The sequence below is a fragment of the Lontra canadensis genome, unplaced genomic scaffold (genome assembly GCF_010015895.1).
Source record: "Lontra canadensis isolate GAN:19392208 unplaced genomic scaffold, GSC_riverotter_1.0 scaffold21, whole genome shotgun sequence".
Lineage (NCBI taxonomy): Eukaryota > Metazoa > Chordata > Mammalia > Carnivora > Mustelidae > Lontra > Lontra canadensis.
In genome coordinates, this window is record NW_022631015.1 from 23,580,897 (window position 1) to 23,608,384 (window position 27,488).

A 27,488-nucleotide genomic window follows, 5' to 3' on the forward strand; every position below is an offset into this window, starting at 1 on the left:
CTGACAAACTCATCAGTTCTCTGAAATAAATGGACAGATGCCAGCGTTCTGACATCATTGATCGATTCTGCACCTGCAAAAGTTTTCCTATTGGAAACCTACTCTGCATCTATTTCTTTGTGTGTACATGTGTACCTTAGGGATAAGGAGAATAAAGGGGGAGAAAACATTATTGAAGGGAAGCTCTCTTTAGTACAAAATGTGTCTCATGTCTTGAATAAGTAATACATTCAGAGGGTTCAAACAAACCAACATCACAAGGTATATATCGAGAATCCAGTCATCTGCTGGATGACTCCACTAGGTAATCATTCCTTTTCTTAAGCATTTGCGCACTGTTAGTCCATACAGATGGGAGTCGAGCCCCTGCCTTCACTAGCAAAAGACGGTAGGCTGTAGACACTATTCTGCACTTGTTCTTTTCCACGACAATTATCTTGGAGAACTTTCCAGATGCGTAAATGGGGAGCCTTCTGTATACTGTCCAACTCAATTGCACTGTGTTGATGCATCCTGGTTCTGTAACCCGTCCCCTATTGGTGGGCACACGAAACAATTCTAGAGCCATGAACCCTGATTTTCGGCACAATGGTAAGTGTCCTCCTGTTCTGCTGGGGTCGTGGAACGTGAACCACAACCAGTCACTCTCAGGAGGGACTCAGGTTCTTTGCCTTAGAAATAATATGGCATTAGCCAAGTTAGTCATTTTGAGCCTCAGTTTCTTCATCTGTAAAATGGAGGGAATATTTAGCTTAAGTGACTATGAGAATGAAAAAAGATCACATGTATGGACTATTTGAAGCTCAAAAGAACAATACAGATAAGGTTGTTTAACTTTCAACACCACTTCTTTAGTGAGAGTTATGGTAGTATATCGTAATAGGAAAAGATCCCCCAAATCCCAGCCGTGGCCAGGGAGTAAAAGACCATGCATGAAGGCGGGAAGGCAGTTTCCCTGGTTTCCTGCCATTTGCTGCGCTCCTCATGGGCGTCAGAAAACACACTCTACCCATTTCCCCACCCTGTCTCCTAATCGCTCTTTTTTTCTTCAGTCAAGGTCAGGTTTTGTCTATATAACAAGTCTACACAGAGTGGTTGGTGCTTGTGCACACACACAAATCCGTCTACATACAGCGGATGTGCAGGGAGACCTTCTGGAAAGGCAGGGGAATCTGGAGCTGAATTACTTCCATCGATGTTCCAGCCGGACCATTTTCTGAGGGTCTGACCAAGGGTAAGTCACCTGCCGTCCCTGAGGATGAGACTTTTTATCTGTGAAATGGAGCAGCACCTCCCGGAGTTTTGAGAACGAATCAAACGAGGTGTCGAAGAAGAAAGGACATTGTTCTGGGGCACCCGGGGTTTCAGTCCCTTAAGCGACTCTGGATTTCCACTCTAGCCGTGATCTCAGGGTCGTGGGATCCAATCCCTTGTAGGAGACTCTCCCTCTCCTTCTGCCCCTCCACCGCACTTGCTTGCATATACGTGGGCAGGCAAGTCTCTCTCAAATAAATAAATCTTATAAATCTCTCAAATAAATACATATATCTCAAATAAATAAATATATATATATATGTCTTATAAATCAAATATATAAATCTTATAAATCTCTCAAATAAATAAATCATCTCTCTCAAATAAATAAATCTTAAAAAAAAAAAAGCACACTTCTTGGTAAAGGCTAATATAAACATGCGCAAAACCATGTCGGTAGAGATCTATCTACCCATCGTGTATGGATCCATCTGTCTATCTCCAAGTGTGGGAAAGCAAAAGTAGGAGAGGGGGTTGGGATTCCCCTTAGGGGTTTGCTGGCTTCCCGGCAGGGCTGAGGTAACCGGGTTACACTAAGCGGGCACACTTCCTGTTTCTGGTGGCAGCCGCGCCGATGGCCACAGGAAGCTCCTGGAGGAGAGAGTCAGGTAGACCGGTGGCCCTGGAGGCCCCCCGCTCCCCTCCCAGCAGGACTCTCCCGCCTTCGGAAGCAGCAGCCGGGTGGCCTGCGTGGGCCTTTCACACTCAGCTGAGCTGCGACGCCCAAGACAGGGACGCCCCACGTGCTGCCTGCTCTGTTGGTGCTCAACGTGACTCCCTGGATATGGAGAACTCACCCTGACGGGGTGTCTGAGCAACCTTAACAGAGAAAAGAAAAACGCAGGAGGCTGTTAAAAGGAAGAGTTCAGGGGCGCCTGGGTGGTCCAGCCTTGCTAAGCGACTCTTGGTTTCGGCTGGGTCATGATCTCGGGGTCGTGGGAGGGAGTCCCGCGTCAGGCTCCTTGCACAGCATGGAGCCTGCTTCCCTCTCCCTCTGCTCCTGCCCCTGCTTGTGCTCACTCTCTCTCTCTCTCAAATAAATAAATAAATAAAATGGGGTGTGTGGGGGTGGGTTGGGGGGGGGGTCTCTCCAAAGCTTAGTCCCCTCTGGCAGCCAATGAAGGGACTGGGGCCCGGAAGCGGTTGGTCGTCTGCGCAGGCGCCGAAGAGCTCCGTGGTCGGTGCGTGGCGGCGCGGCGAGTTCTATTCTGCCCTTGACGTCTTCGCTCTCAGGCCTCCCATGGACGACCCGCATGGCGCTTGGAATCCTTCCTTTCCTTTCTTTTGCTCTGCGCTGGGTGTCTCCCGGGGAGCCTGAAGGCAGCCAGAGCAGCACGACTTACTAATGGGAATTAGCAAATGCCCCTCGTCGGGGTGTTTTTGCTTCCTCCTGGGGTGTCCGCTGCTCGACACTGACCAGCACACGCCCCGCCCCGCCCCCTCCCCCCCCCCCCCCCCACACCTCGGACACGCGCTGCTCCTGCCCAGGAAGGACCGCGGGTTGGCTCACGCCCTGTTCCTACCTGGAAGGGTCCTGCCTCGCCCGCCATGCTTCTGGGCAGAGTTCAGTCCCTCACTCGGCCGATCTGTACCTGCCACGAATATTTCTGTATTGTTTCTCGTCTGCTGGTGTTTTCATCGCTACCTTCCAAATTCTATGAGGAAGCCTAGAACACCCTTCAGACAGATACTCACCTGCTTCACCCCTCACTTCCTTCATGCTTTTTGCTCCCTCATCATTCTCCCACTTCCAGAGCGCCTGTGGCCCTGAGCCGGCAGGCGGTGAGCCTGGAGCACGACTGTCAGCAGACAGGGCCGGGCACGCCATGAGCCAGGCCCTGCGAGGACCAGGACGCGGCTGGGCTGTGTAGCCCATGACCCCAGGGACCTCGTCGGGGTTGCCTGGCAATGAACTGAGAACAATGGCTGCTTCTCTCCCTGTGGGAGGATCAGCCAATGTTCCCAAGTGCTGGGAGGCTGGCGTTCCCAGCTGACACCCACACAGAAAATGTTTCTTCTCCCTGTTCAAGTCAGCTTTCTTGCTTTCTCCACGGAGGGAACAGTGCAGGCAGTGGGCGCCATTCTGGAACACAGAACCTCTAGGCATCAGGGGCCTCCTTCCTGGGGCATGAGCCCCCCCACCCCCCAGCATGGCGGGAGAACAGACCCTGCAGGCAGCCCTCTGACCCCAGTCCCAGCGGACACAGGACCAATGGAAGCCCTAGATAGGAAGGCCTGGTTGGAGTTGAAGTCACAGGACCTGTAGGGGTGCTCGGCCGTGGACAAGAGTGGAGAGCTTTAACTAAGGGGCTGAGATCTAACTTGATTTTGAACTTGATTTAAATCTCCTTGTGTCTGCCTTCTTGAACGTTCTTCATGAAAGCTACACTCCAACAGCTGATTCTGTAAGTTTCCATCTCTCTCTGGCAGACCCCCTTTCTACTGCCCACCCGCTGCCCACAGTCTCTCTTTCCTCTCCACTTCGCATCCATGAAAAGGACTTTTTCTCTTGCACCAGGTGGTCTGTGTTGAAATATGCAGAGATGCCTCCCTCCTCCACCCTCCTGCTGCCTCCACGGAAGCTCCAGGGAGACCTGGTCTCAAAGGAGCTCAGCTTGGGCTCCCCAGCGCCCTGTGTCCTGTCGTGGGGCAGCAGCGCCAAGCAGTCCTCTGGCTCCATCATCAGGAGCCACGCTGTGGGAGCTCAGAAGTGCGCCTCAGAATCAGACCCAGGTTCTGTTTCCCACATTCCCTGCTCTCCAAACTAGAGTTGGATGGTGAGGAATGGAGTTCCTGCCTCATTTCATTAATTAGCTTATAATGTTCACAATGGGCCGAGCACTCCCTTATTTCATCTTCATAAGGAGTTTATGAGGTAGGTGCTATTATTATCCCACTTTGTAGGCTAGGAGACTGAGACACAGAGACAGAGGTAACGCGCCCCGGTCATCTTGTTTTGTTACACGATGATACCAGTGTCCTCGGAACCCAAGGACCTAAGAACTCTCTGTGTCTTTGGAGGTTTGTTTGACTTGACTCGGTCATGTCTCCAATTTCGTAATGACTCTGTAGCTTTGTCTTTAAGGAACACCAGAAACAAGGCCCTGCTCATTTTTTATTTTTGGGTGATTTACGTCATTCTGCAAGAGATAGAATTTCTGAGAGATGCGTTCGATTTTAAGAAAGCAAGAAGATACTTGATTTTGAACAATTTGTTCTTCTTCTTTGTGCCCAACCCAAACAAGATGACAGCAACTGTGAGGGCTGGTCACCATGATTCCTGGGTGTGAATACGTCATACGTCCAGGTGTGGATTCGTAGAATCCAGTTAAAAAGGAGAAACACCATTCTAGGGATTTCCGTCATACGTTTTTGCAACCTATGTGACCTTGAGCAAAATATTTTCCCTTCTTATCCTCAATTGCCCTGTCTGGAGAATGGAACCAGCATATCACCCACCTTGGAGGACGGATGTCAAGATTGAGTGGGGATGAGGTACATGGTCCACAGTAGACACAGAAGACCATGCCCTCTTCTCCCCTTATCTTTGTGTTTGGTTCATTTCTGGATGTATCTGTTATCTATTGCCACATCACAAATTACCCCCCAACTTGGCAGCTTCAGGATTGGAGCTCGGCCACGCTGGGCTTTCTGGCTCTTCCACAGGCTGCGTTTAAGATGTGGCTGAGACTGCGGTCACCTCAAGGCCCAGTGTGGGGTCAGTCCACTTCCAAACCCATGCACATGGCTGTTGGCAGGACTCAGTTCCTCAAGGGTTGTTAGACTGAGGGCTTCAAGTCCTTGTTGGTTTTTTCTCATCTTGTGGGTGGGCCTTCCAACAGGAAAGCTTATGTCATGGCTTTCTTCTGAGGGGGTGAGCATGAGGAAGAGTGTAAGTCAAGGCCCAAGATAGAAGCTACAACCTTTTGTGACCTAATATGAAAAGTGACATGCCATCACTTCTGACACATTCTACTTGTTGGAAGCAAGTTACTAAGAGTAGCACACACTCAGGGGAAAGGATTACCCAAGGGTACAAACCTTCAGAGGCAAGGATCATTGGGGGTCATCTTAGAAGATACCTACCACCAGGAATATGTCACAATTTATTTAAAACGAGGGGAAACAGTCTTTGTGATCCCACATCTTTAAAAATGGTAGTGTATCTCTGTGTTTTCATGCACAGGAGGCTCGGTGGGGTGACAATTGGGTCATATGTTCAGGCATCAAAAATTGCAGAAGTATTTGCATTTCTGCCCGTCCTCTGCTACGATTGAGTGTCAATGGAAACTACATTTCCCAGGCTCCTTTGCTCCTCGGTTTCCAGTAGATTTGAGCAATGGGAGAGCCTGGTGGGACATGTTGGTGGGTCCAGGGCACTTCTTCCCTTCCCTCTTCACTTCCTGGGGTTTCTCCAGCCTCACTGGTACTCTGGCTCAGTCTCATCAGATGACCTTTCTTTTGGTGGTCTCAGCTCTAGCTACGCTGGGCGTTCCAGCCCCAGTTCCTCCCTAGGTGATAGTTGTCCCTTCTTCTTCCCTTGGTCCCTGTAGCCCTTAGAGAGGTGGCAACTGCTTGCCCCTGCTTCTCTTTGGGTTACTCTTCACCCCTCTTTTGTTTTCTCTTTCATTATCTGTTTATATACTTATCTCAATTAAATTCCTTCTGTAGGAAATCCCTAGAATGGTGTTTCTCCTTTTTAACTGGATTCTACGAATGCCCTGATAAACCGTGGGACCAAACAGAGATGATGAACATTGCTCATTCTTGAACAACCAATGTACAGAGCAGTGTTTCCAGCATTTTCTAGTGTTAAATCCTGGCCTGGGCCTCATGCTGCTGGAAGTCCAGAGGGCAGCTGCTTCTTGAGGAGAGAGGCTCACTATCCAGGCTCATGTTTTCTAATAGGGAGCGCAGGAGGCTTTGCGACATCTGTGATCCCTTAAATCTCTGAATATGGGGGCCTCCGGAATTTCTCCATAGGGAAAGTTTAGGAACCACATTCTAACTGGGAAATGAATTGGGAGCACTTTATATGAAGCCAAAGCATGCGTTTGGTTGGGGGGAAGGGGAGGGGAAGAAAACAAACAAAACCCCAAACCCTGTGTTGTCCACATCAGAAAAGGGGATGTCCCTGGTGGAGGCCACGGGAGAAGCTGACGAGGATTATGCTAAGGTTTCATAAACAAAGTATGTTGTCCTACGACCTGCTTTCTGTTTCCTACTCCACCCTGTGCTTTCTGCTCCACCCCTAAATCAAAGAAGACAGCTGAGGAATAAACTTTGAAAATATAAAAATAACACCTCACTGTACTAGGGATAATAATAATAATTTACAAAAGGTGACAGAGTTAGTCACTGGAATCATTTTACCAGAAAGACAGTACAGGTCAGCTCTTGTAGCTTAAGACCCTGGATCACTATCAGTTATAGAAGTTACTTCTACAGCCACTGTAAGTCCAGAGAGTTCCTGGAAGAGCTACTATGAGAACAGGAAGGTTTGTGGTCAGCTAGAAAAAGAAGAGTTCAAGAATGATAACTGTGGGACGCCTGAGTGGCTCAGTGGGCTAAGCCTCTGCCTTCAGTTTAGGTCATAATCCCAGGGTCATGGGATAGAGCCCTGCATCAGGATCTCTGCTCAGCGGGGAGTCTGCTTTCTCCTCTCTCTCTGCCTACCTCTCTGCCTACTTGGGTCGCTGTCTGTCAAATAAGCAAATAAAATCTTAAAAAAAAAAACTGATCAGCTAATAAACACATGAATATAAAATGAAATCGTTACTGTTTAAGTTACAAAGTACTCCAAACTGAACTGTTTAAAATAACCACCATTTTATCATGCCCACAGATACAATAGATCAAGAATTGAGATAAAGCAGAATGGGGTTGGCTTGGCGTCAGGCCCTGATGTTCGGGACTTCAGCTGAAAAGACTTGAGCGCTGTCAGTTGGAATTACCTGAAAACTCCTCTCATATTTCTGGCCCCTGAACTAAGATGTTTCCAATATGAGGACAGCAAACCAGGGCACCCAGACAAGGTCTCCAAAACAGCTGGGCTTTCTCACAGCCTCGAGGCTGTAGAATCACCAAAGTTCTCATGAGAGAGCTCAGAAACAGAAGTCGGAGAAAATAAGGCCCCAGCTGCACTGTTCTAGAGAGCAAGGGACCGGCCTTGCAAGTCACCCAGCCTCACTTCCTCCACGCTTGTTGCAAGCTGTCACAAGCTCACCCAGATTCAAGGGGACAAGAATTAGATTTGATGAGAGCACAAGAGGCAAGAAGCACTGGAGAAGGGAGTGGGGGTCAGAAGACATTGATGCAATACTCTTTGGAAAATTAAATTTGCCTCATTGTACAACCAGGAGAACATCCAGGAGCAGTAAACTAGATAAGTAAATACATCGGGCCACATTTATAAAATGAAATAAAAGAGGGCAAGTCACCAAACTAAAGCTCTCTGTCCCCATAGAACACAGAGGGATGGTTCTTATCAAGGGAAAAAAGGAAGACAGGAGTAAGTATGCTATGATCTTGCATTTATACATTTCAAAACCAGGACACACAAAACCATAATGTTCATGTACATATATATATGATAAATCTTAGATTAACAAAAACCAAAGGAATAATTTCAGTGAAATTCCTGATAAAGGGCAGAAAGAGGGCAAAGATACTACTTCGGTGTCTAGGGAAACTTCGTACACATTAAAAAAAAAAGTTTTATCATATTTTTAAGAGAAGCATGTTGTTTGTCAGTAATAAAGTAATCCATGCTTATGGTAGAAACTTTGAAGAACATAAAAGCTTGGACACAACAACAAAAGTCATCTACATTTCCACCCATTTGGACAATCTCTGTCACATTTAGGTATATTTTCCCTTTCTATGAAAAGTGTTACATCATGGTAAGATATGAAGAGAAACTGTTTTTAGAAAACTTTTTATTTTGAACCAGTTTTAGATTTACAAGAAAGTTGCAAAACTAGTACAAAAATTCCCTTATATTGCTCAACTGGCTTCCCCTAACAGTAATGTCTCCCATAACCATTGTAAAAATGACAGTTCAGGAAATACAACAAAAAAGAAGAAAACAAACAAAAGAACAGGAAATGGACATTGGTACAGTATCATTTACTAAACTTTAGACCCTTTTCCAATTTGACAAACTTTTCCACCACTGTCCTTTTTCTGATCCTGGATCTTATTCAGGATCCCATATTGAATTAACTTATTGTTTTTCCTTGGTCTTTTCTAGTCCGGAATAGTTCTGTAGTCTGTCCTTGTCTTTCATGACTTTCGCACTCATGAGGAGCACTGATCAGTTATTGTAAAGAATGCCGCTCGATTTGAATTTGATGTTTTCTTATGAATGGAGTAAGTTTATGCATGTCTGATGGAAATATCACAACGATGAGGAAATGTCTTCTTAATGCAAGAAGTTCTTCATCTCAGTGTGTCTTACTACAGATCGTGCTTACTTGCTCACTTAGTGAAGGTGACGACTGCTGAGACTAGCCACTGTGCATCTACTACCTTTGCTTCATCGTTGGCAGGTATCTTGGGCAAGACAGGAAGATACTCTGGGTCTGAAAATCCTGCTGCTCCTTAAGTTCACACCAAGTGATGCTAGCATCCACGTGTGCATTGTACCCACAACACGGCCGACTTGTCCCTTCTCCTTCTGTACGTATTTATTTACGGAAACATATTCTACTCGAGGCGTTAAAAACATCCAATATTATCCCTTTTGATTTTTTTTTGCTCAAATGACACCAGCTTTGGCCATGTGTCACTACTGGAGCCTGGCCAGCATGTTTTTTCAACATTTCCATCTATTTAAAAACATGTCCTTATCTTCTGGTACGAGATGTTCCAAGCCCATCCCGTATTCTCCCTGCTCCATCTTTGGGATCAACCACTTATCCAAGGAGCCCTGCTTCTTTTTATTGGAGAATGATGCTTACAAACCAAAGACTGTGGGCCAGGTATGTTCACTGCTGCAAGAGTGTCACTATTGGCAGGACGTGTCAGCTTAGAGAGCAAGGAAATATACGTGTGATTTAATCCGCGCACATACACACAGCTATGTCTCTGTACCTATATAAACATAGATACACTTCTGCTTCTAATCCAGGCCCACAAGTTTCATTTCAACCAAATATTTTTTTTCCACCCGTAAGAACACTAAATCTCATTGTCTACAGCATATTTACTTCGTCAATTCTAATAGACACATCGGGAGTTTCAGATGGTGAAGCTATGTTCCTGAAATACTTTTATTAGATGATAACCCATCAAGGATATGATGTTATTCAGTGAGTACAGCTCGGTTCATTTGTTTGTGCTTATAGTCCATGTGGGTTCCTTCCCCAACCCTATCGCTTGTATTTATTTTTTTAAGATTTTATTTATTTTTTGGATAGAGAAAGAACGAGAGAGAGCATGAGAAGGGAGAGGGTCAGAGGGAGAAGTAGACTCCCTGTGGAGCTGGGAGTCTGATGTGGGACTCAATCCTGGGAGTCCAGGATCATGACCTGAGCCGAAGGCAGTCGCTTAACCAGCTGAGCCACTCAGGCGCCCAACTCTATTGCTTTTAATAGTTTATTTTGCTGATACATGAAACCATACTATAGTTGTAAGAGTCAGAGTTACACAAACGGACGCACTCAACAAACCATTCCTCCCTCCTCACCCCTGCTACTCTGTTCCCCTTTCTCCCTTCTTTCTACTCCTTTCTAACCTTCCCTCCATAGATAACTCACCTCCTTTGTTTTTGATTTATCCATTCTGAATCTCTTCTGCATAAATAAGCAGAAAATGTGTTTTCTTATAACCTATTCATTCTCTTACGGAGGGTAATGTACTACGGATACTCTCTTCAACTTGGCTTTTTCATTTAGTCATACATTCTGGAATTTACTCCTTATTACATCACAGAGATCTCTCTCTCTCTGACTCGTTTCTGTAGCTGCATATTCCACGATTCTGAAAGTGTGCCCTAGTTCACTCAACTACTCTCTTATGTGTGGATATTAAAGTTCATCCCAATATTTTACAGTTCCAAACAAGGTGGCTACAGATATCATACGGTTTGCAACCACACTTCTGATGGCTGAATTAGATAAGAAAAGAATAATAATTTTTAAAAGAACATATAGCTAATTTTAAGAAAAATTCTCCAGAAATGTTCTACGCCAAAAGCTAAGATAGAGTACCGATGAAAAGTCCACAAAGGGGAAGTCTGTCCCAACAAATAGAGTTCTACAGGTGGTCTTTACAATGCTGCCGTGTCCGTGTGAACAAAAAAATATCTCCCATGAAGAAGTTGGGAAGGGAGCACCATTTGTCTTACAAAAAACACCTCTTCTCCGAACTCTGTCTTCAATAAAGCAATCACAGTAACACTAAAATAGCCAAGTCCAGAATTAAGTGCTCAGAACCCAGAATTGTGGAGTAAAAGGAACCAAGCACAAATCTCACATTCCCTTAAACTTTTCTGCAAATCACATCGCTGTTCCTCTTAGCATAACTGATATCGTGTCCAAAATAGAAATGTTCACAGAGCGCTCCCCACTTTCCATCACTCAGGGTTTTTCCTAGAGGCTTAAAAAAGGTCAATATTAGGAAATTACTTTTTTTAGCTCATTAGAGATTAATGCACTTGAGAATATCTCATGAGTTCAAGAAATTGCATGAGGAAGATTCCTTCCACTCTGGCCCCATGGTCCTGAGCTGAAGAAATACATTTCACCTTGTGGCGGGGTGTGTGTGTGTGGGGGGGGGGGGGGGGGGAACAGCCCACCGTCAAAGAGCTAAATGAGTAACTGAAGCCAAATGAATTGGGCTCTGGTATTTAATATCCTATTCTAGTTAAGAAAGAAAAAGAAAGAAAGAAAGAAAGAAAGAAAGAAAGAAAGAAAGAAAGAAAGAAAGAAAGAGAGAGAGAGAGAGAGAGAAAGAAAGAAAGAAAGAAAGAAAGGAAGGAAGGAAAGAAAAGGAAAAAACATTGGCCTCTGCTACTCAATTGATTTTGCAACCTCTAATGATTATCCAGAACTTCAGTCTGGAACACACTTTCAGAGCACATGCTTTGAAGCCAGAGAGATGTGAACTGGAATCCTAGATGTACCTCATAGCCAACTCAGAAGCCCTTAGCCTGTGTAAGCCCATGTCCTCCTACATAAAGTAGGGACAATATATCCCAAAACTTGGGATCGTTGCATTGACTAAGTAAGAATGTAGGTAGCACAGAGTAGAATAAGCAGTAAATGAAAAGGGTAGTTTTCATTAAGAATGGTAAAAAAGGAAGAGAAGTGGAGATGCTCTCCTAGATGGTTCTGGGAGTCAACAGGCAGCCGCGACCGAGTCTACTCTTTATGGATGGAAAATCATGAAGTCTAGGAGCCTTTGTCGATAGTCTCCTTTCTCCCTCTAGAACCCACTCTAGCGCCCAGTCAGGTGCGAATCCATGGGAGTCAGGATTGGGCTGTGGCTGGTCCCATCCTCTCAAACCAGGTTTATGTCCAGCATGGGCATTCTTGTTCCATAGGAACACTCACATGAGGGAAAACATTGTTGTCCTGTTGGTTACCTCCAGTGAGTGGTAGTTTCCAGATTCTGGAGGGCATCCGAGGGCACTGAGGACTTGTAAAATATTCAGATTCTGAGCGTACTGGAGTTCTTGGTTCAGAATGATCTGGAGCAAGACTCTGGAATCTATATTTAAAATATAAGCATGTGGGTGCCTGGATGGCTCAGTTGGTTAAGCAACTGCCTTCAGCTCAGGTCATGATCCCAGAGTCCTAGGATCGAGTCCCACACCAGACTCCCTGCTCAGTGGGGAGTCTGCTTCTCCCTCTGACCTTCTCCCCTCTCATGCTCTCTTTCATTCTCTCTCTCAAATAAATAAATAAATAAAGTCTATGAAAAAAAAATATACATATATAAGCACACAAGCTCACATACACTCCCTAAGTGGTTGAAATACAGCCAGCTGAGCTGGCAGATCAATGGTATAAAGTAGAACCTTTTGGTGTTACTCCTATTTCATCATAGAAGGGTGTCAAATAAATATTTGCTTTAGTAAGTGTGAGATTGTTGGTGGTGGATTGTTGAGTCCATCACTTAATTTTACTTATAGGAAAGCACACCATACCATAGGACACAAGCAAACATGAGCTGAAAGATCACAGAATTTGGAGAGCTTACATCCCTCCAAGTCAGAAATAGTAAGAGATACACAGAATCAAGTCAGACATTGAAAAGAAAACTTCAGTGGGTTGTATAAATTTCAGACATTTACAAGAGGTATTGTCATTGAAAATGAGTATAACAGACTGTTCTGAGATTGAGTGCCCATAAATCAGTTTCCCTAGAAACTATAGACTGGTTTGTTTTGGAACCTTATTCTCGCCCTTTTCAGTTATATATATATATGTATATATATACATATATATATCAAAGAGCATATTTATTTTTCACTAGCATGCACTAATTACATTGAAATGTTTATACATTAAGGCTTTAAAAACACTGACAATGTACATCACTTTTATACCAGCATTAATTTAAATAACACTAATTTGAAACAATTAAATAATATTGTATCAAAGATATGTATTCTGTTTTGATTTCAGTAAGAGGGTCTGTTGTGTGTGGAGAAGATTAATAAAACTATAAGTTAATGTGATGTCCACGGCTGTGTAACCACCAGCTACCCCCACGGAGTAGCATCACATCACTTTATATCACTGGCCAAAATTGTATTTTGTCTCTCAAGCACACGGCTTGCAACTTTTTAAAGACAATTCCATCTGGACCACTTTCCAGGAATAATTCTTTTAGTGCCTGTCCCTTCTTTAGTACATGTCCATTGCCAACATGTAGTCTTTGCTGATTGGGCAGCTACCTAAACAAACCCATCTTTCAGAGTTCTTACAAAGGATGTCTTCAGAGGGCAATGACTTAACTGGCATAGTCCTTCAAATATCTGTCTCTGAGATGGAAATCTGAACTTGTAATTCAATCCTACATGTAACTTGTTTTCTTTTTTATAGAACTCTGGGAAGCATAAGGCCATAATCTTTGTGACTGAAGCCATCCATATTTGGCGTGTGGACTAGATATTCATCAACTATCGAGTAATAACAGAGTCTGGGTTTCTCTAATAATGGGAGTAGAGATGTTATAATTTACACTTCCTATTTCTTTCCCTTCACAATCGACGCTTGAATTTCAATTCTAACTCCTTTATTACGCCAATCCTGAAGACTATGCCAAAAGAACTCGGCAACACTGTAAATTCTTCAAAGTGCCCCTCCATTGCCAGTGATTTTATGGACTTCATCTCTCTGTCGTGTGAAAATTAATCCTTTTCCATCTGTATACCCTGACCATGTTTTGGAATCCCCTTACCGTCCCAAATATCCTGAATTCGAGGTATCTAAACTCATGGAGCAGTTGTCCAGGGAAAGGAGAAGCAACAGCCCCGCCCCCAACCCTTGGGAGCAGAAAGGAAAAGAATTATCCTAAAGAATTATTTAAAAACCAAGATGCAGCAGACAGAAATAAAACCATGGGTGCATAGACTAATGTCCCAGGGGTCCAAAATCTAACCCCAAATGGGCAATAATTTGTTTGGCATTAAACTAAACCAGTTTGATGAACTCAAATGCCCTCGGCTCAATAGGCAGGACTCTCCGAGGAGCCTGTGTTACTTCCCTCACTTAAGCGCAGATTTGTAATAAAAATCCTAGTACCAGTGGCATGGTTTTTGGACACATCGGAAGCTAACCACTTGGAGAATCCTATTTGAGAGGTCAGAAAACTCCACACTTAAAGATCGGTTTATAATTTACGAAGAAAATAGAAAGTTTTGTTTCTCTGAGTTGAAATTTGAAGAGCACGGCGGGAAATATTGCAAGTTTTTGGCATAAAGCTTTGTGCTTTCTTCATAATTTGAAACCAGCGTGAAGCCTGAGGCTTCGGGGATCATTTTGTGAGAAAAACCGAGCGATTCGATGTAGCGAATTTTGATATTTTTGGCATTTTTTGAGGTGTAACAAACACAACTCGGGATCCGAGAGGACACTCTGCGGCTGCCAGCGAGGCGGGCTGGACAGCGCACCAATCACCGCGCAGCTCCGCCCTATATAAACGGGAGGGCGCAGCGGCGCGGCCCGAGTCCCGGCCAGTGCCTCTGCTTCCGGCTCGACTTGCTCTCCCCGCGCCCGCCTTCAGCATGTCCGAGACTGCGCCCGCCGCGCCCGCCGCTCCGGCTCCTGCCGAAAAGACGCCCGTGAAGAAGAAGGCCCGCAAGTCCGCCGGTGCCGCCAAGCGCAAGGCGTCCGGGCCCCCGGTGTCCGAGCTCATCACCAAGGCCGTCGCCGCGTCCAAGGAGCGCAGCGGCGTGTCCCTGGCGGCGCTCAAGAAGGCGCTGGCGGCCGCCGGCTACGACGTGGAGAAGAACAACAGCCGCATCAAGCTGGGCCTCAAGAGCCTGGTGAGCAAGGGCACCCTGGTGCAGACCAAGGGCACCGGCGCCTCGGGCTCCTTCAAGCTCAACAAGAAGGCGGCCTCCGGCGAGGCCAAGCCCAAGGCCAAAAAGGCGGGCGCGGCCAAGCCCAAGAAGGCGGCCGGGGCGGCCAAGAAGCCCAAGAAGGCCGCGGGGGCCAGCGCCCCCAAGAAGAGCGCCAAGAAGACCCCCAAGAAGGCCAAGAAGCCCGCGGCGGCTGCAGGAGCCAAAAAAGCGAAGAGCCCGAAAAAAGCGAAAGCAGCCAAGCCCAAGAAGGCCCCCAAGAGCCCTGCGAAGGCCAAAGCGGTGAAACCTAAGGCGGCCAAGCCAAAGACCGCCAAACCCAAGGCAGCCAAGCCAAAGAAGGCGGCAGCCAAGAAGAAATAAGTTTCTTTGGCCAACTGCTTTGAAGCTCAACACAACCCAAAGGCTCTTTTCAGAGCCACCCCAGACCTCAGGAAAAGAGCTGTTGCACACTATTCGTAGGGGGCGTGGCGGGAGGGCAGACGCTCCGCGGAGGGGCGGCACCTCCTGCACAGGGAGGTGGTTCTCACCGCAACGAGGTGCAGCCACAGGGGGCCCCTCGAGGAACTGAATGGTTTGGGGAGTTGTAGATCCACAGAACATCGCTGATGTTCCTATGCGGTGCGCCGAGTGTTCGTTCCCGCCCCTTTACTTTCTCTGCTGCCAAGAAATGAATTCGCGCACACTGACTGCGAGGGGGGAAAGGACAGTACTGGGAGGGAAAACCGATCCGGGACAGTTTTCGTAGGCACTTCCCCCCCCAGTAAAGGCAAAGTATTAACATAAAGATGTTATAAAGGCACATTGCAGAGCTCCTGCTCGTAAATCTATTAGGTTGGCGGCCAGGAGATATGTGCTTCTTAATGAGTATCCGCATGAGTATTAATTCGGTACCTTCTAGGACCTCAGCAGGACCACCAAGTATCCCGCAATACAGGGCCCAGAGTCCACGTAGAAAGCCATTTGTCCGCACGAAGCTGTCTACCCCAAAATACCTGAAAGCTAAATTCACAAAAGTTTCATTGGTTTCCTGTGAAATCTACAATGCAAGAGCTTCGCAGGCATATTTATAGTAGCTTTGGGCAGCCTACTCTAGGTCTTCTCATTGGGTCGAAGCAAAGTAATAAAGCAGCCAATGAAAAGCCAGACCTGCAAGTGTCTTTAACATTCGCATTTGTGACGACACACTAAAATTAATCCAATCGGGAACGAAATCTTGCTAACCTCATTTGAATACCGCATCTATAAATAAACGGGGCTTTGGCGCGCCTGATTATTTTTCTAGCTCTTAGTTCTACTGTTCTAACTTGACGCTAGGATGCCTGAGCCCACCAAGTCGGCTCCGGCCCCGAAGAAGGGCTCCAAGAAGGCGGTGACCAAGGCGCAGAAGAAGGACGGCAAGAAGCGCAAACGCAGCCGCAAGGAGAGCTACTCGGTGTACGTGTACAAGGTGCTGAAGCAGGTGCACCCCGACACCGGCATCTCGTCCAAGGCCATGGGCATCATGAACTCGTTCGTCAACGACATCTTCGAGCGCATCGCGGGCGAGGCGTCCCGCCTGGCGCACTACAACAAGCGCTCGACCATCACGTCCAGGGAGATCCAGACGGCCGTGCGCCTGCTGCTGCCCGGGGAGCTGGCCAAGCACGCCGTGTCCGAGGGCACCAAGGCCGTCACCAAGTACACCAGCTCCAAGTGAGCCCGCCAAGTAAGCGTCCTGTCATCCAACCCCAAAGGCTCTTTTCAGAGCCACGCATGCTCTCAATAAATGAGCTGTAATCCTTATTCCGAGAGCTATTCTCCGGCTGTCTCCTAAATTTAAATCTGGCTAGGACTTTAATTTCCAATTAGGGCTGTGTAGCAAGTATGTTTTCCGGTTAGTTACAATACCCACCAAAAATTAAGCGCTCACAACAAAAACGGTTCTGTACAGGCATTATTTCTTTAGTTTCACAAAACTAAATGTCAATTTTAAATGGAAATACCATTCCAAGGGTAGAGGTCTCGTTTCCGTGTTCGGGGCTCCAAATTAATCGTGATGTTCAAGGATTTGGAAAGGCTCTCTTACCGGATGCAGAAAGGGTAGTCTCTGAAAACTTCGTTCTGCTCATCTGAAAACTTTGTTCTGCTCAGAGCTTTTCTTTTTTTTTAGCTTATAGATAGGTAATACTGAAAAAAGCTGAAGACAATATGAGTTTTCACGGAAATCTTACATAGGCTTTTCTGGGACCTTTGCAATTGCTCCCCTTCAGCTGGGGGGGCCAAGGTGGGAGGTGGTGTGCGTGGGGGGAGTCTGTGCTGTAATCCAAGAGCACAGAGGGACAGGAAAGGGAAGTTGTCCTGTCTTGGGCCTTCAAATCCCATCACCTACTATAGCTTCTCTCCTAGGAAGTCCTGTTTTATTTAGTCTTCTGGCAGCATTTAGCTGTAAAGCTCTCCAGGTCACGAGAGAGAAGCCCCACTACTCACTCCCATAAGGTGTCTGACTGACTGGGCAATAGTTACCCCAGGACCGAGGGCCTCTTCTCAGTACCCTGGACTCATTCCCCCTGTCCATGGGAGGCACGGACTGAGGAGGGAGAAAGGGAAGGGAAGCCCTCCCTGGCAGGATGTCGCTACTGCTGCACAAGGTCCTGTGGCATAAAAGGTTCCTGCTGCTGGGGAATGGATTATTGTGGGGAAAAGAAATCTGGGGAAAGAAGCTGTGGATCTAGAGGAAAAGGCCAGGAGATAAGCAACCAATGGTTCAGAGTTCACCAAGAACACTGATGAGAAATCTTTCCTGGTGTAGCTGACAACCTCCACCAGTTACATCCTCACAGTAGGATGAACTGGAAATGAACACACACACACACACACACACACACACACACGCCCATACCCACACTCACCATGGAGAATCGCAACAGTGTGCCCTGAGTCTGGGTGCTGAGCGAGGTAGATTCTGGCACCGAGAATTTGGACTACAACTCACTTGTTTCTGCCATCAAAATCACAGAGATTCAGAACACCCAGCCTGAGAATTAATTTAGGGATATCCCAAGCTCGATTTACACCCCTGAGCACCTGGTAAATGCAAATACATATCCTCTGTGGAGGTCTCAACAAATCCCCACAGGTAAGATAACAAAGAGCATGCAGGAGCAACTTCAAAACCCAAATCAACACACAATTCAACAAGACACTGATCAAGAATCAGAGAAGCACACAATTAGAAACAAAAGGAATAAAAAGAAACAGACTTCAGATTGCTTACGTTAATATATTTTAAAAGGGGGGACGCCTGGGTGGCTCAGTAGGTTAAGCCTCTGCCTTTGGCTCACGTCATGATCCCAGCATGCTGGGATCAAGCCCCGAGTCAGGCTCTCTGCTCAGAGGGGAGCCTGCTTCCTTCTTCCTCTCTCTCTGCCTGCCTTTCTGCCTACTTGTGATCTCTCTCTGTCAAATAAATAAACAAAATCTTTAATAAATATTAAAAGAAAAAAAGGACATTTGAAATATGCTGAGGGACTAAGAATACAAAGAATTTTCCAAAAAGATTTGAAAGAACCAAACACAAATTCTACAAATGAATCTATCTGTATATTAATCATAAGAAAATTAAAATAAAGGCTTGCTGGATAGGCCAAATAGTCAATTGACCCCAGATGAAGAATTTACATGAACTCTGTAAGCAGAGTTGATCCAAAATGCGGGGAGAAAAATGTGAAAGTAATTTAAAAGATCTGGAATTAGGAGTAAATTTGGCTACCATATGTCTAATCAGGGTATCAGAAAGAACCAGAGAGAATGGTACTGGTGTGAATGTTCAAAGATCATAGCTGAGACTTTTTAAGAGCTGACAGATTACGCATGTAATGAAAAATGAAATAGAGTGAAATTCATACAACCAATGCGGGGATATGCTGTCACACTGTAAACTAAGCCCCATAAATTCTCCCAACAAATGTAAGGCCGATGTTCACAAGGTTCTGCTTTCTAATCGCTTCTGGCACATGACATCAGACTGAAAAACTGTTATAAATTGGGGGGGGGGATTGAGAAATTGATTATTTACATGCACCTTATATCTATTTGATTACTAAACTTTGTCAATTCTAATCAATATTTAATGATTTAAAGGCCTGTTTTCATTTTCATTACACATAATACTAGCAAATCAAAAGTTTTATATTCTTTCCTATGTCTATTTCTGTTAATTACTTTTATCAAGTTACTGCGTTAGCTAAAATCACAAACTATTTGCCATGTTGGGTGTGCTGGCAGACATCACTGTCTTTATCTTCCTTCACATGGAAGTGGCTTTGGTAGTTCATGCCTTGTGAAAACCTTGTTTGCCTGAGTGCAAATGTGAGCATGTAATCTGTATGTGTTGATTAGTTTCCTTCTAAATATATTTGAAGAGTAGTTATTAGGAATGCTGTGTGAACTGTTGCATTTGATGGAATCATGTGCTTTTCCTCCTTTATCCTGCTACAATGCAGTACAGGTAGATTTCCTAATGTTACTCCATATTTGCATTCCCAGGACAAATTTTATTTGGTTGTGTTCTATTATTATCTTAAACAATATTATTATAATATTATATATGTAATATTATATTATAATAAATAATATTATCTTAAATAATGCACACATTTTAGTGTTTCAGAGATATTTTACCTTCTCTGTTCATAAATAAAATCATGATGATTTTCTGGATGAAAACCCATGGATGGGTTCATCCATGGACATGATGTCATTAGGATTAGGATAATGTCAAAAGCTTAATTGTGGTCCTTCCTCTATTCTCTACTGCTGTGTAACAAACTACCTAAAAACTCAGCAGCTTCAATCAACGAACATTTATTATCTCATTTTGTTTCTGGGTTGTCGGGAATCCAGAAGTGACTTGCTGGGAGGTTCTGACCAGGGTCTCTCATGAGATTGAAGTCAAGACGTAAACATGGGCTGCAGTCACCTGAAGGCTTGACTGTGTCTGGAGGGTCCCCTTGCAAAGTCGCTCACTCCCGTGCTACCCACGTTCCTGCTGGCTCTTGGCAGGAGGACCTGAGTAGGACCTCCGTGCCCTGCCACGTGGACCGCTCAGGAGGGCTAATGGACTCTCTTCCACAAAGACAAATCAGAGAGAGAGTGGGGGAGGGATTAGCCACAGTCTCTGTGGCCTAGTTTCAAATGTCACACGCTGTCACTTCTGCCACTTTCTATTAATTAGAAGCAAGTCACCTAAATGCGGCGTATATTCAGAAGGGACCTGGCTCCACCTTTCAAGGTAAGGGGAATACATTTGTGTACACAGTGCACATCGCCGCTTCATCTCTTTTATGCTTTAAATACTTGACTGTAAACAGTACTTGTGCCTTAAAGAGTAGATAGAAATCAGCTGTATGATCATCTGGACCTAACACTTTTTTTTTCTTTTTTTTTGAGGGTGGGAAGGAAGATTGTTCTTTATTTTTTTTTAAAGATTTTATTTATTTATTTGACAGACAGAGATCACAAGTAGGCAGAGAGGCAGGCAGAGAGAGGGGGGAAGCAGGCTCCCTAGTGAGCAGAGAGCCAGATGTGGGGCTCGATCCTTCTGTGAGCCGAAGGCAGAGGCTTAACCCACTGAGCCACCCAGGTGCCCCTGAACCTAATATTTTGATAAGTGGTGGCTCGTTAAGAATTTCAGGAAATTAGACTACACTGACCATTATCCACAGAGACAAAAACCAATCAAACTCCCACATGATGTCCTGAGGGAGTTTTCCTGAGATTGTAAGGGACCAAACAGTGGTCTGTACAGTTACATAAAACCAGCACATTGCAGGTACTTAGAGAAAATACTGAATTAACTGAATGAATTCATCTGAGAACTCCTAACCAGCTACCTGCACAGCAAATCTCCCATTCATGATGCTTGTAGGAATGTCCAACAAAACTGACAGGTGTGAGAAAAAAAACAAAAGTGAAAATAAATACAATAGAAAGGAACAGCCCTAGAAAATACTTTGGCTTATGAAAATATAAGAAATGAACAATATGGAAAAACATAAATTAATAAAATTTGCAGTTGAACAAGAAGTTAAAGCTAAATTAATATATTTCAAAGGTAGAATCTGAATTGATGAATGAGTCATACTTAAAAATAACCTACCATGTTCAAAGTGCAAGGTAACAGATTAAGAGGTAGCAAAAGGATGTTTTAAAAGAAGAAATTAAAGAGCATAATTTAGTCATGAAGATCTTTAAGGATATCCTTGACACATATCAAAATTCCCTATTCAATTGTACCATGGCAATGATTCAGAATATTTCTTATAAATCAGTCATTCAAGAGGTAGTCATCAAATGCCTCTGGGCCAGGCCCTAGAGATATAAAGAGAGATGAAGTTGTTCTTGACCTTCTGGAGCCCTTAGGTTTGTAGACCATCAAAGAGACTTAAAGCTAATTGCTTGCTTTTTTTTTTTTTTTTTTTTTTTTAAATCATCAGCCACTAAGACCTAAAAAAGTATTTATCACTCTGTGGAAATATGCTGGCAGGTGAAAAGAACTAGGTTCATATGGGAACTACAAAAATCATTAAATTAAGGCAAAATATTCATCCAAATATGTAAGTAATAAACAGAATATAGTAATACTAATATCATTGTGACATAGTGAAAAGTTAAGGAACAGTCCCATTAGACTGCCCTCATGTCTGACATCCAAAACCATCCTCCTATTTGGTAATTCTCACAGATGGCTCACAGAATTCACTAAAAGTTATTATAGTCAAGGTTGGGGTTTATTATATCAAAAGGATACTGATTAAAAACAAGCTAATTTCACTCCTATGTGGAATTTTAAGAAACAGAACATAGAGGAAGGGAAGAAAGAAATAAAATAAGATGAAAACAGAGAGGAAGACAAACCATAAAAGACTCAACTCTAGGGACGCCTGGGTGGCTCAGTTGGTTAAGCAGCTGCCTTCGGCTCAGGTCATGATCCCAGCGTCCTAGGATCGAGTCCCGCATTGGGCTCCTTGCTCGGCAGGGAGCCTGCTTCTCCCTCTGCCTCTGCCTGCCATTCTGTCTGCCTGTGCTTGCTCTCTCTCCCTGTCTCTCTGACAAATAAAATCTTAAAAAAAAAAAAAAAAAAAAAAAAGACTCTTAACTCTAGGAAATGGAGTGCGGTGGGTGGGGGGATTTGGTGACTGGGTGACGGGCATTATGGCAGCCACTTGATGGAATGAGCATTAGGTGTTCTATGCAACTGATGAATCACTAAATTCTACCTCAGAAACTAGTAATACACAATAGGTTAATTAAATTTAAAAGTTTTTGTTTTTGTTTTAAATAAGCCAAGGTAAGAGGCACATGAACAGAGTCTCTAAGGGGTCCCAACTCAGAGCTTCTAGTAATCCTTTTCCTTTGTGGGTGTGGGGAGTGTTAATGCCTCCTGCAACACAACATTACAACAACACAATACACATTGCCAACCACAGGCCTTTATCACATAAACATGTTTGACTGTTGACTGTCCACATGCACAATCTTTTAGCCTGCAGTCCTGACGCCACATGGCCCAAAGCTCCCAACACAAAGGACATTATTACACTCTCCCATGCAGCCCAAGGCCTCTTCCTAAACAGATACTCTCATGCTGCAGGACATTCCAAGGGCCCAGACATCACCTCCCAGCAAAGGGCAAAGGCCACACCTTCCTTTGGATAACGTTACTGCTTTACCACACACATAGTCCTAAGAAAATCCACATTTTTATGAGTTAGATATCTGTCATTGACCATAACTTGAATTCTCCAACTATCTGCTTTTTTTGATAGTTCTGTCCCATAGTTTTGGCTATTTAGATCGACTGTGAACCCAAAAGTTTTATACGCAGTGTTCTTATTGAAGGCTATTTTTTGTACTTTATTCAGATGAACGGCTTCAGCAGTCTCCTCCTTGACTTATACTCCCAACTGCCTTCCAAACCCTGGCTGCAGGAAAGAAGACTGAGGAGAAGTGGAGATCATGTTAGGGGAAGTTCTGAGTTCCTGACCTTCATTTTGCTGGCGTGGGCAAGTGGCACTACACAGGGGAAAAGGCTCTCTTGGCTTTACTTGAACAGCAGCATTTGAGTGACTTTTCCTTTCATAACCGTGACACCTGCTATCATGGATAGGGAACAGGAATTGTGGAAATGTGAAGGACTAACATTTTAGAATTTTGTCTAAAAGTTCAACCATGAAGGTTAAGCTGTGTTTTGTCAGTACAAAACAGTATGTCTCACATCCAAGTTATGGCTACTTTTTAGGAAAGACGGAGGAGCATAGGGGGAAGAATAAAGGTGAGAGAATTGGAGAGAGACTCAGAAAAAGAACGGAAGAAGCAAATGGCTACTCTGAAAGGAGAGACAGAGCCTGAAGACCCAAGAGAAGCCAGAGAATGCTAGTTGGAGAAAGCTGAAAGGGAAAGGGCGAGATGAGGGGATAGACCTCGTCACGTTTGGGATGCTTTATCTGGGGGTACCACCTGTTACACACCTGTTACACTCCCCACATTTCTTGGGTGTCGGGGTGAGTGGATGGATTACAACGCAACCACATCTGGGAGACACTCTCTGACCAGCACAAGTAAGATGGCGCCCTTCTATCCCATTCTTAACTTATTCTGTTCATTCTTCTTCATTACACTTAGCAAAACTGACATGAATTTGAGTATTATTTCCTCCTCCCATTCTTTAGACTGAGTCTCATTTTCTGAGTCTCACTTTCCCCATTTATATAAGAAAAAAAGAGTATCATATTATATCTTAGAATTATTTTAAGGATTGCGGTAAGTCATGCAAAGCTCTTAAATCAGGTGTGGATATTTTGTAATCACTTAACAATTGTTAGCGACTATTACATTTTCCTTCTTGCTGAATTAAAATGAGAATTAGAGTAGCCAATTCTCTTCAGGTCAAAGACTCAAGGAAAATACGAGCCTTTGAACTACTCGAATACCAAGTAGTTAAATCCCCAACAAAGATAGTTGGGAGTTTTGGAACAAAGATCATTTTGTTCAGGAATATCTCTTGACTAAACATGATGTGACTCATTATCTGATCATGCAAACGATGACTAAAGTGTAGGTAGCATTTAAAGAGAGTTATATGAGCACACGTAAAAAAAAAAACTACCTTGTATACCAAATGTTAATGCTGATGGCAAAAACACCTAACAAACTCTTTATTTCTTCAGTTAGGGGAGACGTATGAATGCAGAGAAAAAATGAATGCAAACAGTAAAGGAATCAGCTCACAGAAATTACGAAGTATGAAAAGTGATCTGCCTGAAAATGATTGGTTAATGTGAATATTCTGCCCAGATCCAATCCTGGTTTGCTGTACATTGCTTCATCAGGAGAGCCTTAGCTAAGTGGAGGAGCCCAAACAGTGTTTGGCTTTTTCATTTTATTTTTTGTTTTTATTGTAAAAATAGAATTTACTTCCTTACAGGCCCAGCGACTGGGAATTCGTTATTTACCACCGGTACCTTTGATGGAGAAGTCTTAAGTGAGGGCCACACGTCTGTAGAGGAGATGTTATATGAGTACTAAAATCTGGAGACATAGAATTCTGCATTCAGTGTTGAGTCCAATCCTTCTCCTAGATCTCGCCTTTCCAGACATACAATTTATTTTTCACTTTATCCTCTGGCGTCCAAGTCTGAGTGGGTAAGACCTAAGCCCTGTGGAAGGTAAACAGCTTGGTTTAGCTCAGCTGCCATTGGCGGAGTCACCCCCAGCATCGGAACTAAGGGAAACACGATACTTCAAAGCAGTCCCAAACTTCAGCGTGCACCCAAATCACCTGAAGTAGTCTGTAAACTACTGGGCCCCACCTCCCGGATTCTGACCCGCTAGATCTCTAGCAGGATCCGATTGTTTGCGTTACTCTATTACCCAGCTGCTGCTGATGCTGCCGGTCCGGGGACTCGCGCCAGAGAACTGTGATTTCAACCAAAAGAGGGGATTTCCTTGAAATACTAGTACCAAACACCAACGCAGTCACACTCAGGTGTAAACTGGACCTGAAGAGTCCTACCAACTGGCAACGGCCACTGTCACCCTCCGCGTCCGCGCAAGCGTGCTGAGGCCCGGCAAGCCCCACCCCCTCATACCCGTCTCCTGGCCACGCCCTCCATACCGCCCCCTCATTGGGCCGTTTCTCCGCACCCGTCCCGCCCATTGCCCCAACGAGTCTTACGTCACATTACGTCCTTCCGGCTCCCCCGCGTGGTCGCGCGCCTCCAGGCTGCTTCCGGTCGCCTTCGGCTGGTCGGGTTCCCGCGGCGCCCCCTGCTGGTGCGCAGAGGCTGGTCACCCGGGCTCGCGGAGCTGAGGCTGGACCTTCGCCACTGGACACTCGGCGGTCCGCGGAGAAGAGCGCCGAGCCGAGTGCTGACCCGCCCGAGCAGCAGGACAGGAGTGTCTCGGGGTCCCTCCTGTCCGGCTGTGGGTGAGCCGGCCCCGTCCCTCTTCTGTAGTGGCCGAGGGACTCTCACGGGATGTCCGCGGGGCAGCCGGCTTGCACACCAGGTACTCCTGGTCCGCAGATTTCTAGAGTATTTCGTGTGCGCGTATATGTATGTGTGTGTGGATAATAATTCCCTACTTGGTAATTCTGTTTTGTTTTGTTTTTTTAAATTTCATGGTCAGGTGCACGCAGTCCTCCATCCATTCGGCACAGTGGGCACAGGCCCCAGGGTCCTTTTTGAGGCGCATCAAATTTTTAATTTCTTCCGAAGTCAGAAGATAAATATAAACTGTGACGTTTACCAAAACGCTCTAATATAGAATGTCAATAAATTATCCTTTTTGTAATTTAATAATGTTATTAATTGTTATTATTTTAGTGGAGGAAGAGGTCCAAGAAGTCAGAAGTCCCTAAGTTCCACGAAAGACAGTGAAGCCTTGGGAGCAGGTAACACACTGCCCTTCCCAGTTATTTTTATTTACCTTAAAAACTCGTTTGTTGTTGTTTGCAAATACCCAGATACATTTCCCAGTTCTTTCCAGATGTGAATCGTGTAATTCTCATAACACACTTGTGAACTATTATCCCAATTACCCGCATGTATATGGAGTCATCTCAATCTTAATTTATACTTACCCCCATGTCATACAGTTAGTAAGTGGCAGGGGGGATTCTGATTTTGACCTGGGGTCCTTGCCCTAACCCACTATACTAAAGACATCTCTTGGTAACCTTACATTCGCAATTAATTCAAGTGACAACAGGTAAAGTTTAGACCAAACTCTAGCCAGGCTACTCTGAGCCCTCTTCTCTTATAAACACTGGAACAAATATTAAAATAGTTTTAACAGATCAAGGCTATATCCCTAAGATGACCCTAGCCCCTCTTAAAGTGCCTGTCCTAAATCAAAACCTACCATTCTTTACTTTTTTTCTCTCTTTTCTTTCTTTCTCTTTTTTCTTTCTTCCCTTTCTTAGAATCGTCTTCACTATTTTTGCTCACGAATGTGCATTTTACAATGTTACCAAAACTTCAGTGCACTTTTGTGGCCTCACATTAAAACTTTAGTTTATTCTGGAATTTATGAACATCCTAGCGTATGGCGTCATCACAAAACATAAACATAGTACAGTGTATGTCTGTCTCTTAAATGAAATCAATCTTGTTTTATGTCCTTCAAGGACATTTTATAGTTTATTCGTATAGATTTGGAATTTTTTTTCTTTGACGTAGACTCCTTAGACTCTGAAATACTGATGGGAATGATGTCTGGTTTTCCTGCTTGGTTTCCAACGAGGGTATTGTTAATATATACAAAAGCTATGAATTGTATGTGGTGATCATATATCCACTAATCAATCCTATTGTGCTCTATTTGATCTATTAGATCTCAATTTTATTGTGCTCTCAATTTGATCTATTAGATCAAATTGTTTATAGAGTCTTGTGGCTTTCTTTAATGACATTGTTTTCAAAAACTAAAGATAACAGTTTTTCCTTGCTGAATTTTTCTCTATCCTTTTTATACTTCTTGTCTCATGGTGCTATCTGGGCCCTGGTGCCATGTGGAATGGGGGTAGTACCACAGAACTTTTGTCCTTTTTTTTTTTTTTTTAACTTTTCAGGAATCCGAAAATCGTGCCATTATATGTTATGCTCGCTGTAGCTACTCCATATAAAATAAACATCTACTCCCTCTTGTTCTAGTTTGTTCAAAACATGTATGATGAAAAATTATTCTATTCTAGCAAATAGTTTTTCAGTATCTATGGAGATGACCACAGTTTTACACTACTAATATATTACACTGGCAGATTTATGATGTTAAACTTTTCCTCCACTCTTGGAATAAACTGATGATATACTGTTATATGTTAAATAATATATGATATACTGTTATACTGATATACTGTTATATGTTAAATAATATAACTTCCTGGATTCCATTTGCTTGCTTTTTAAATGGAGCTTTTCTTAAAATAAATGTTCATAAGTAAGACAAAACTATGATTTTCTGTCTTTTTTTTGTATTGTTCCTGTTCAGTCCTGATAATAGGTTATAGATTTTCAAAAGAAAAAAGGTAAGAGATCCATTTCCTACTGAAACAGCTCTTATAAAATTGGGATTATCGATTCCTTCAATTTCACTTAAA

The 27,488-nt window shown here is 44.2% G+C and overlaps 3 protein-coding genes across 7 annotated transcripts in view; all 3 read left to right on the plus strand.

Moving 5' to 3' along the window:
• Positions 1 to 27,488, plus strand: part of LOC116870028 (histone H2B type 1-A) — a 384,027-nt gene that overhangs the window by 329,005 nt on the left and 27,534 nt on the right. The window contains exon 2 of one of the 3 annotated variants that reach the window (XM_032861728.1): positions 22,753 to 22,845. The exons of the other annotated variants lie outside the window; for them this stretch is intronic. The gene's annotated coding sequence lies outside the window, so the exon portion shown is untranslated. Of the gene's footprint in view, positions 1 to 22,752; positions 22,846 to 27,488 lie in introns of those variants that run through there. 3 annotated transcript variants of the gene reach the window in all.
• H1-4 (H1.4 linker histone, cluster member) lies at positions 14,482 to 15,370 on the plus strand. The gene has a single exon (XM_032861707.1). It carries the CDS (start codon positions 14,552 to 14,554, stop codon positions 15,209 to 15,211), a length of 660 nt encoding a protein of 219 aa, XP_032717598.1. The 5' UTR covers positions 14,482 to 14,551; the 3' UTR covers positions 15,212 to 15,370.
• Positions 15,990 to 27,488, plus strand: part of LOC116870034 (histone H2B type 1-M) — a 39,000-nt gene continuing 27,501 nt past the window's right edge. Inside the window, exons 1-2 of one of the 3 annotated variants that reach the window (XM_032861738.1) lie at positions 15,990 to 16,556; positions 24,315 to 24,329. In XM_032861738.1, coding sequence (XP_032717629.1) covers positions 16,167 to 16,547 — 381 coding nt within the window. In that variant the 5' untranslated portion in view covers positions 15,990 to 16,166 and the 3' untranslated portion in view covers positions 16,548 to 16,556; positions 24,315 to 24,329. Of the gene's footprint in view, positions 16,557 to 22,752; positions 22,856 to 24,314; positions 24,330 to 27,488 lie in introns of those variants that run through there. The other 2 variants (XM_032861737.1, XM_032861739.1) reach the window with 2 other exon arrangements.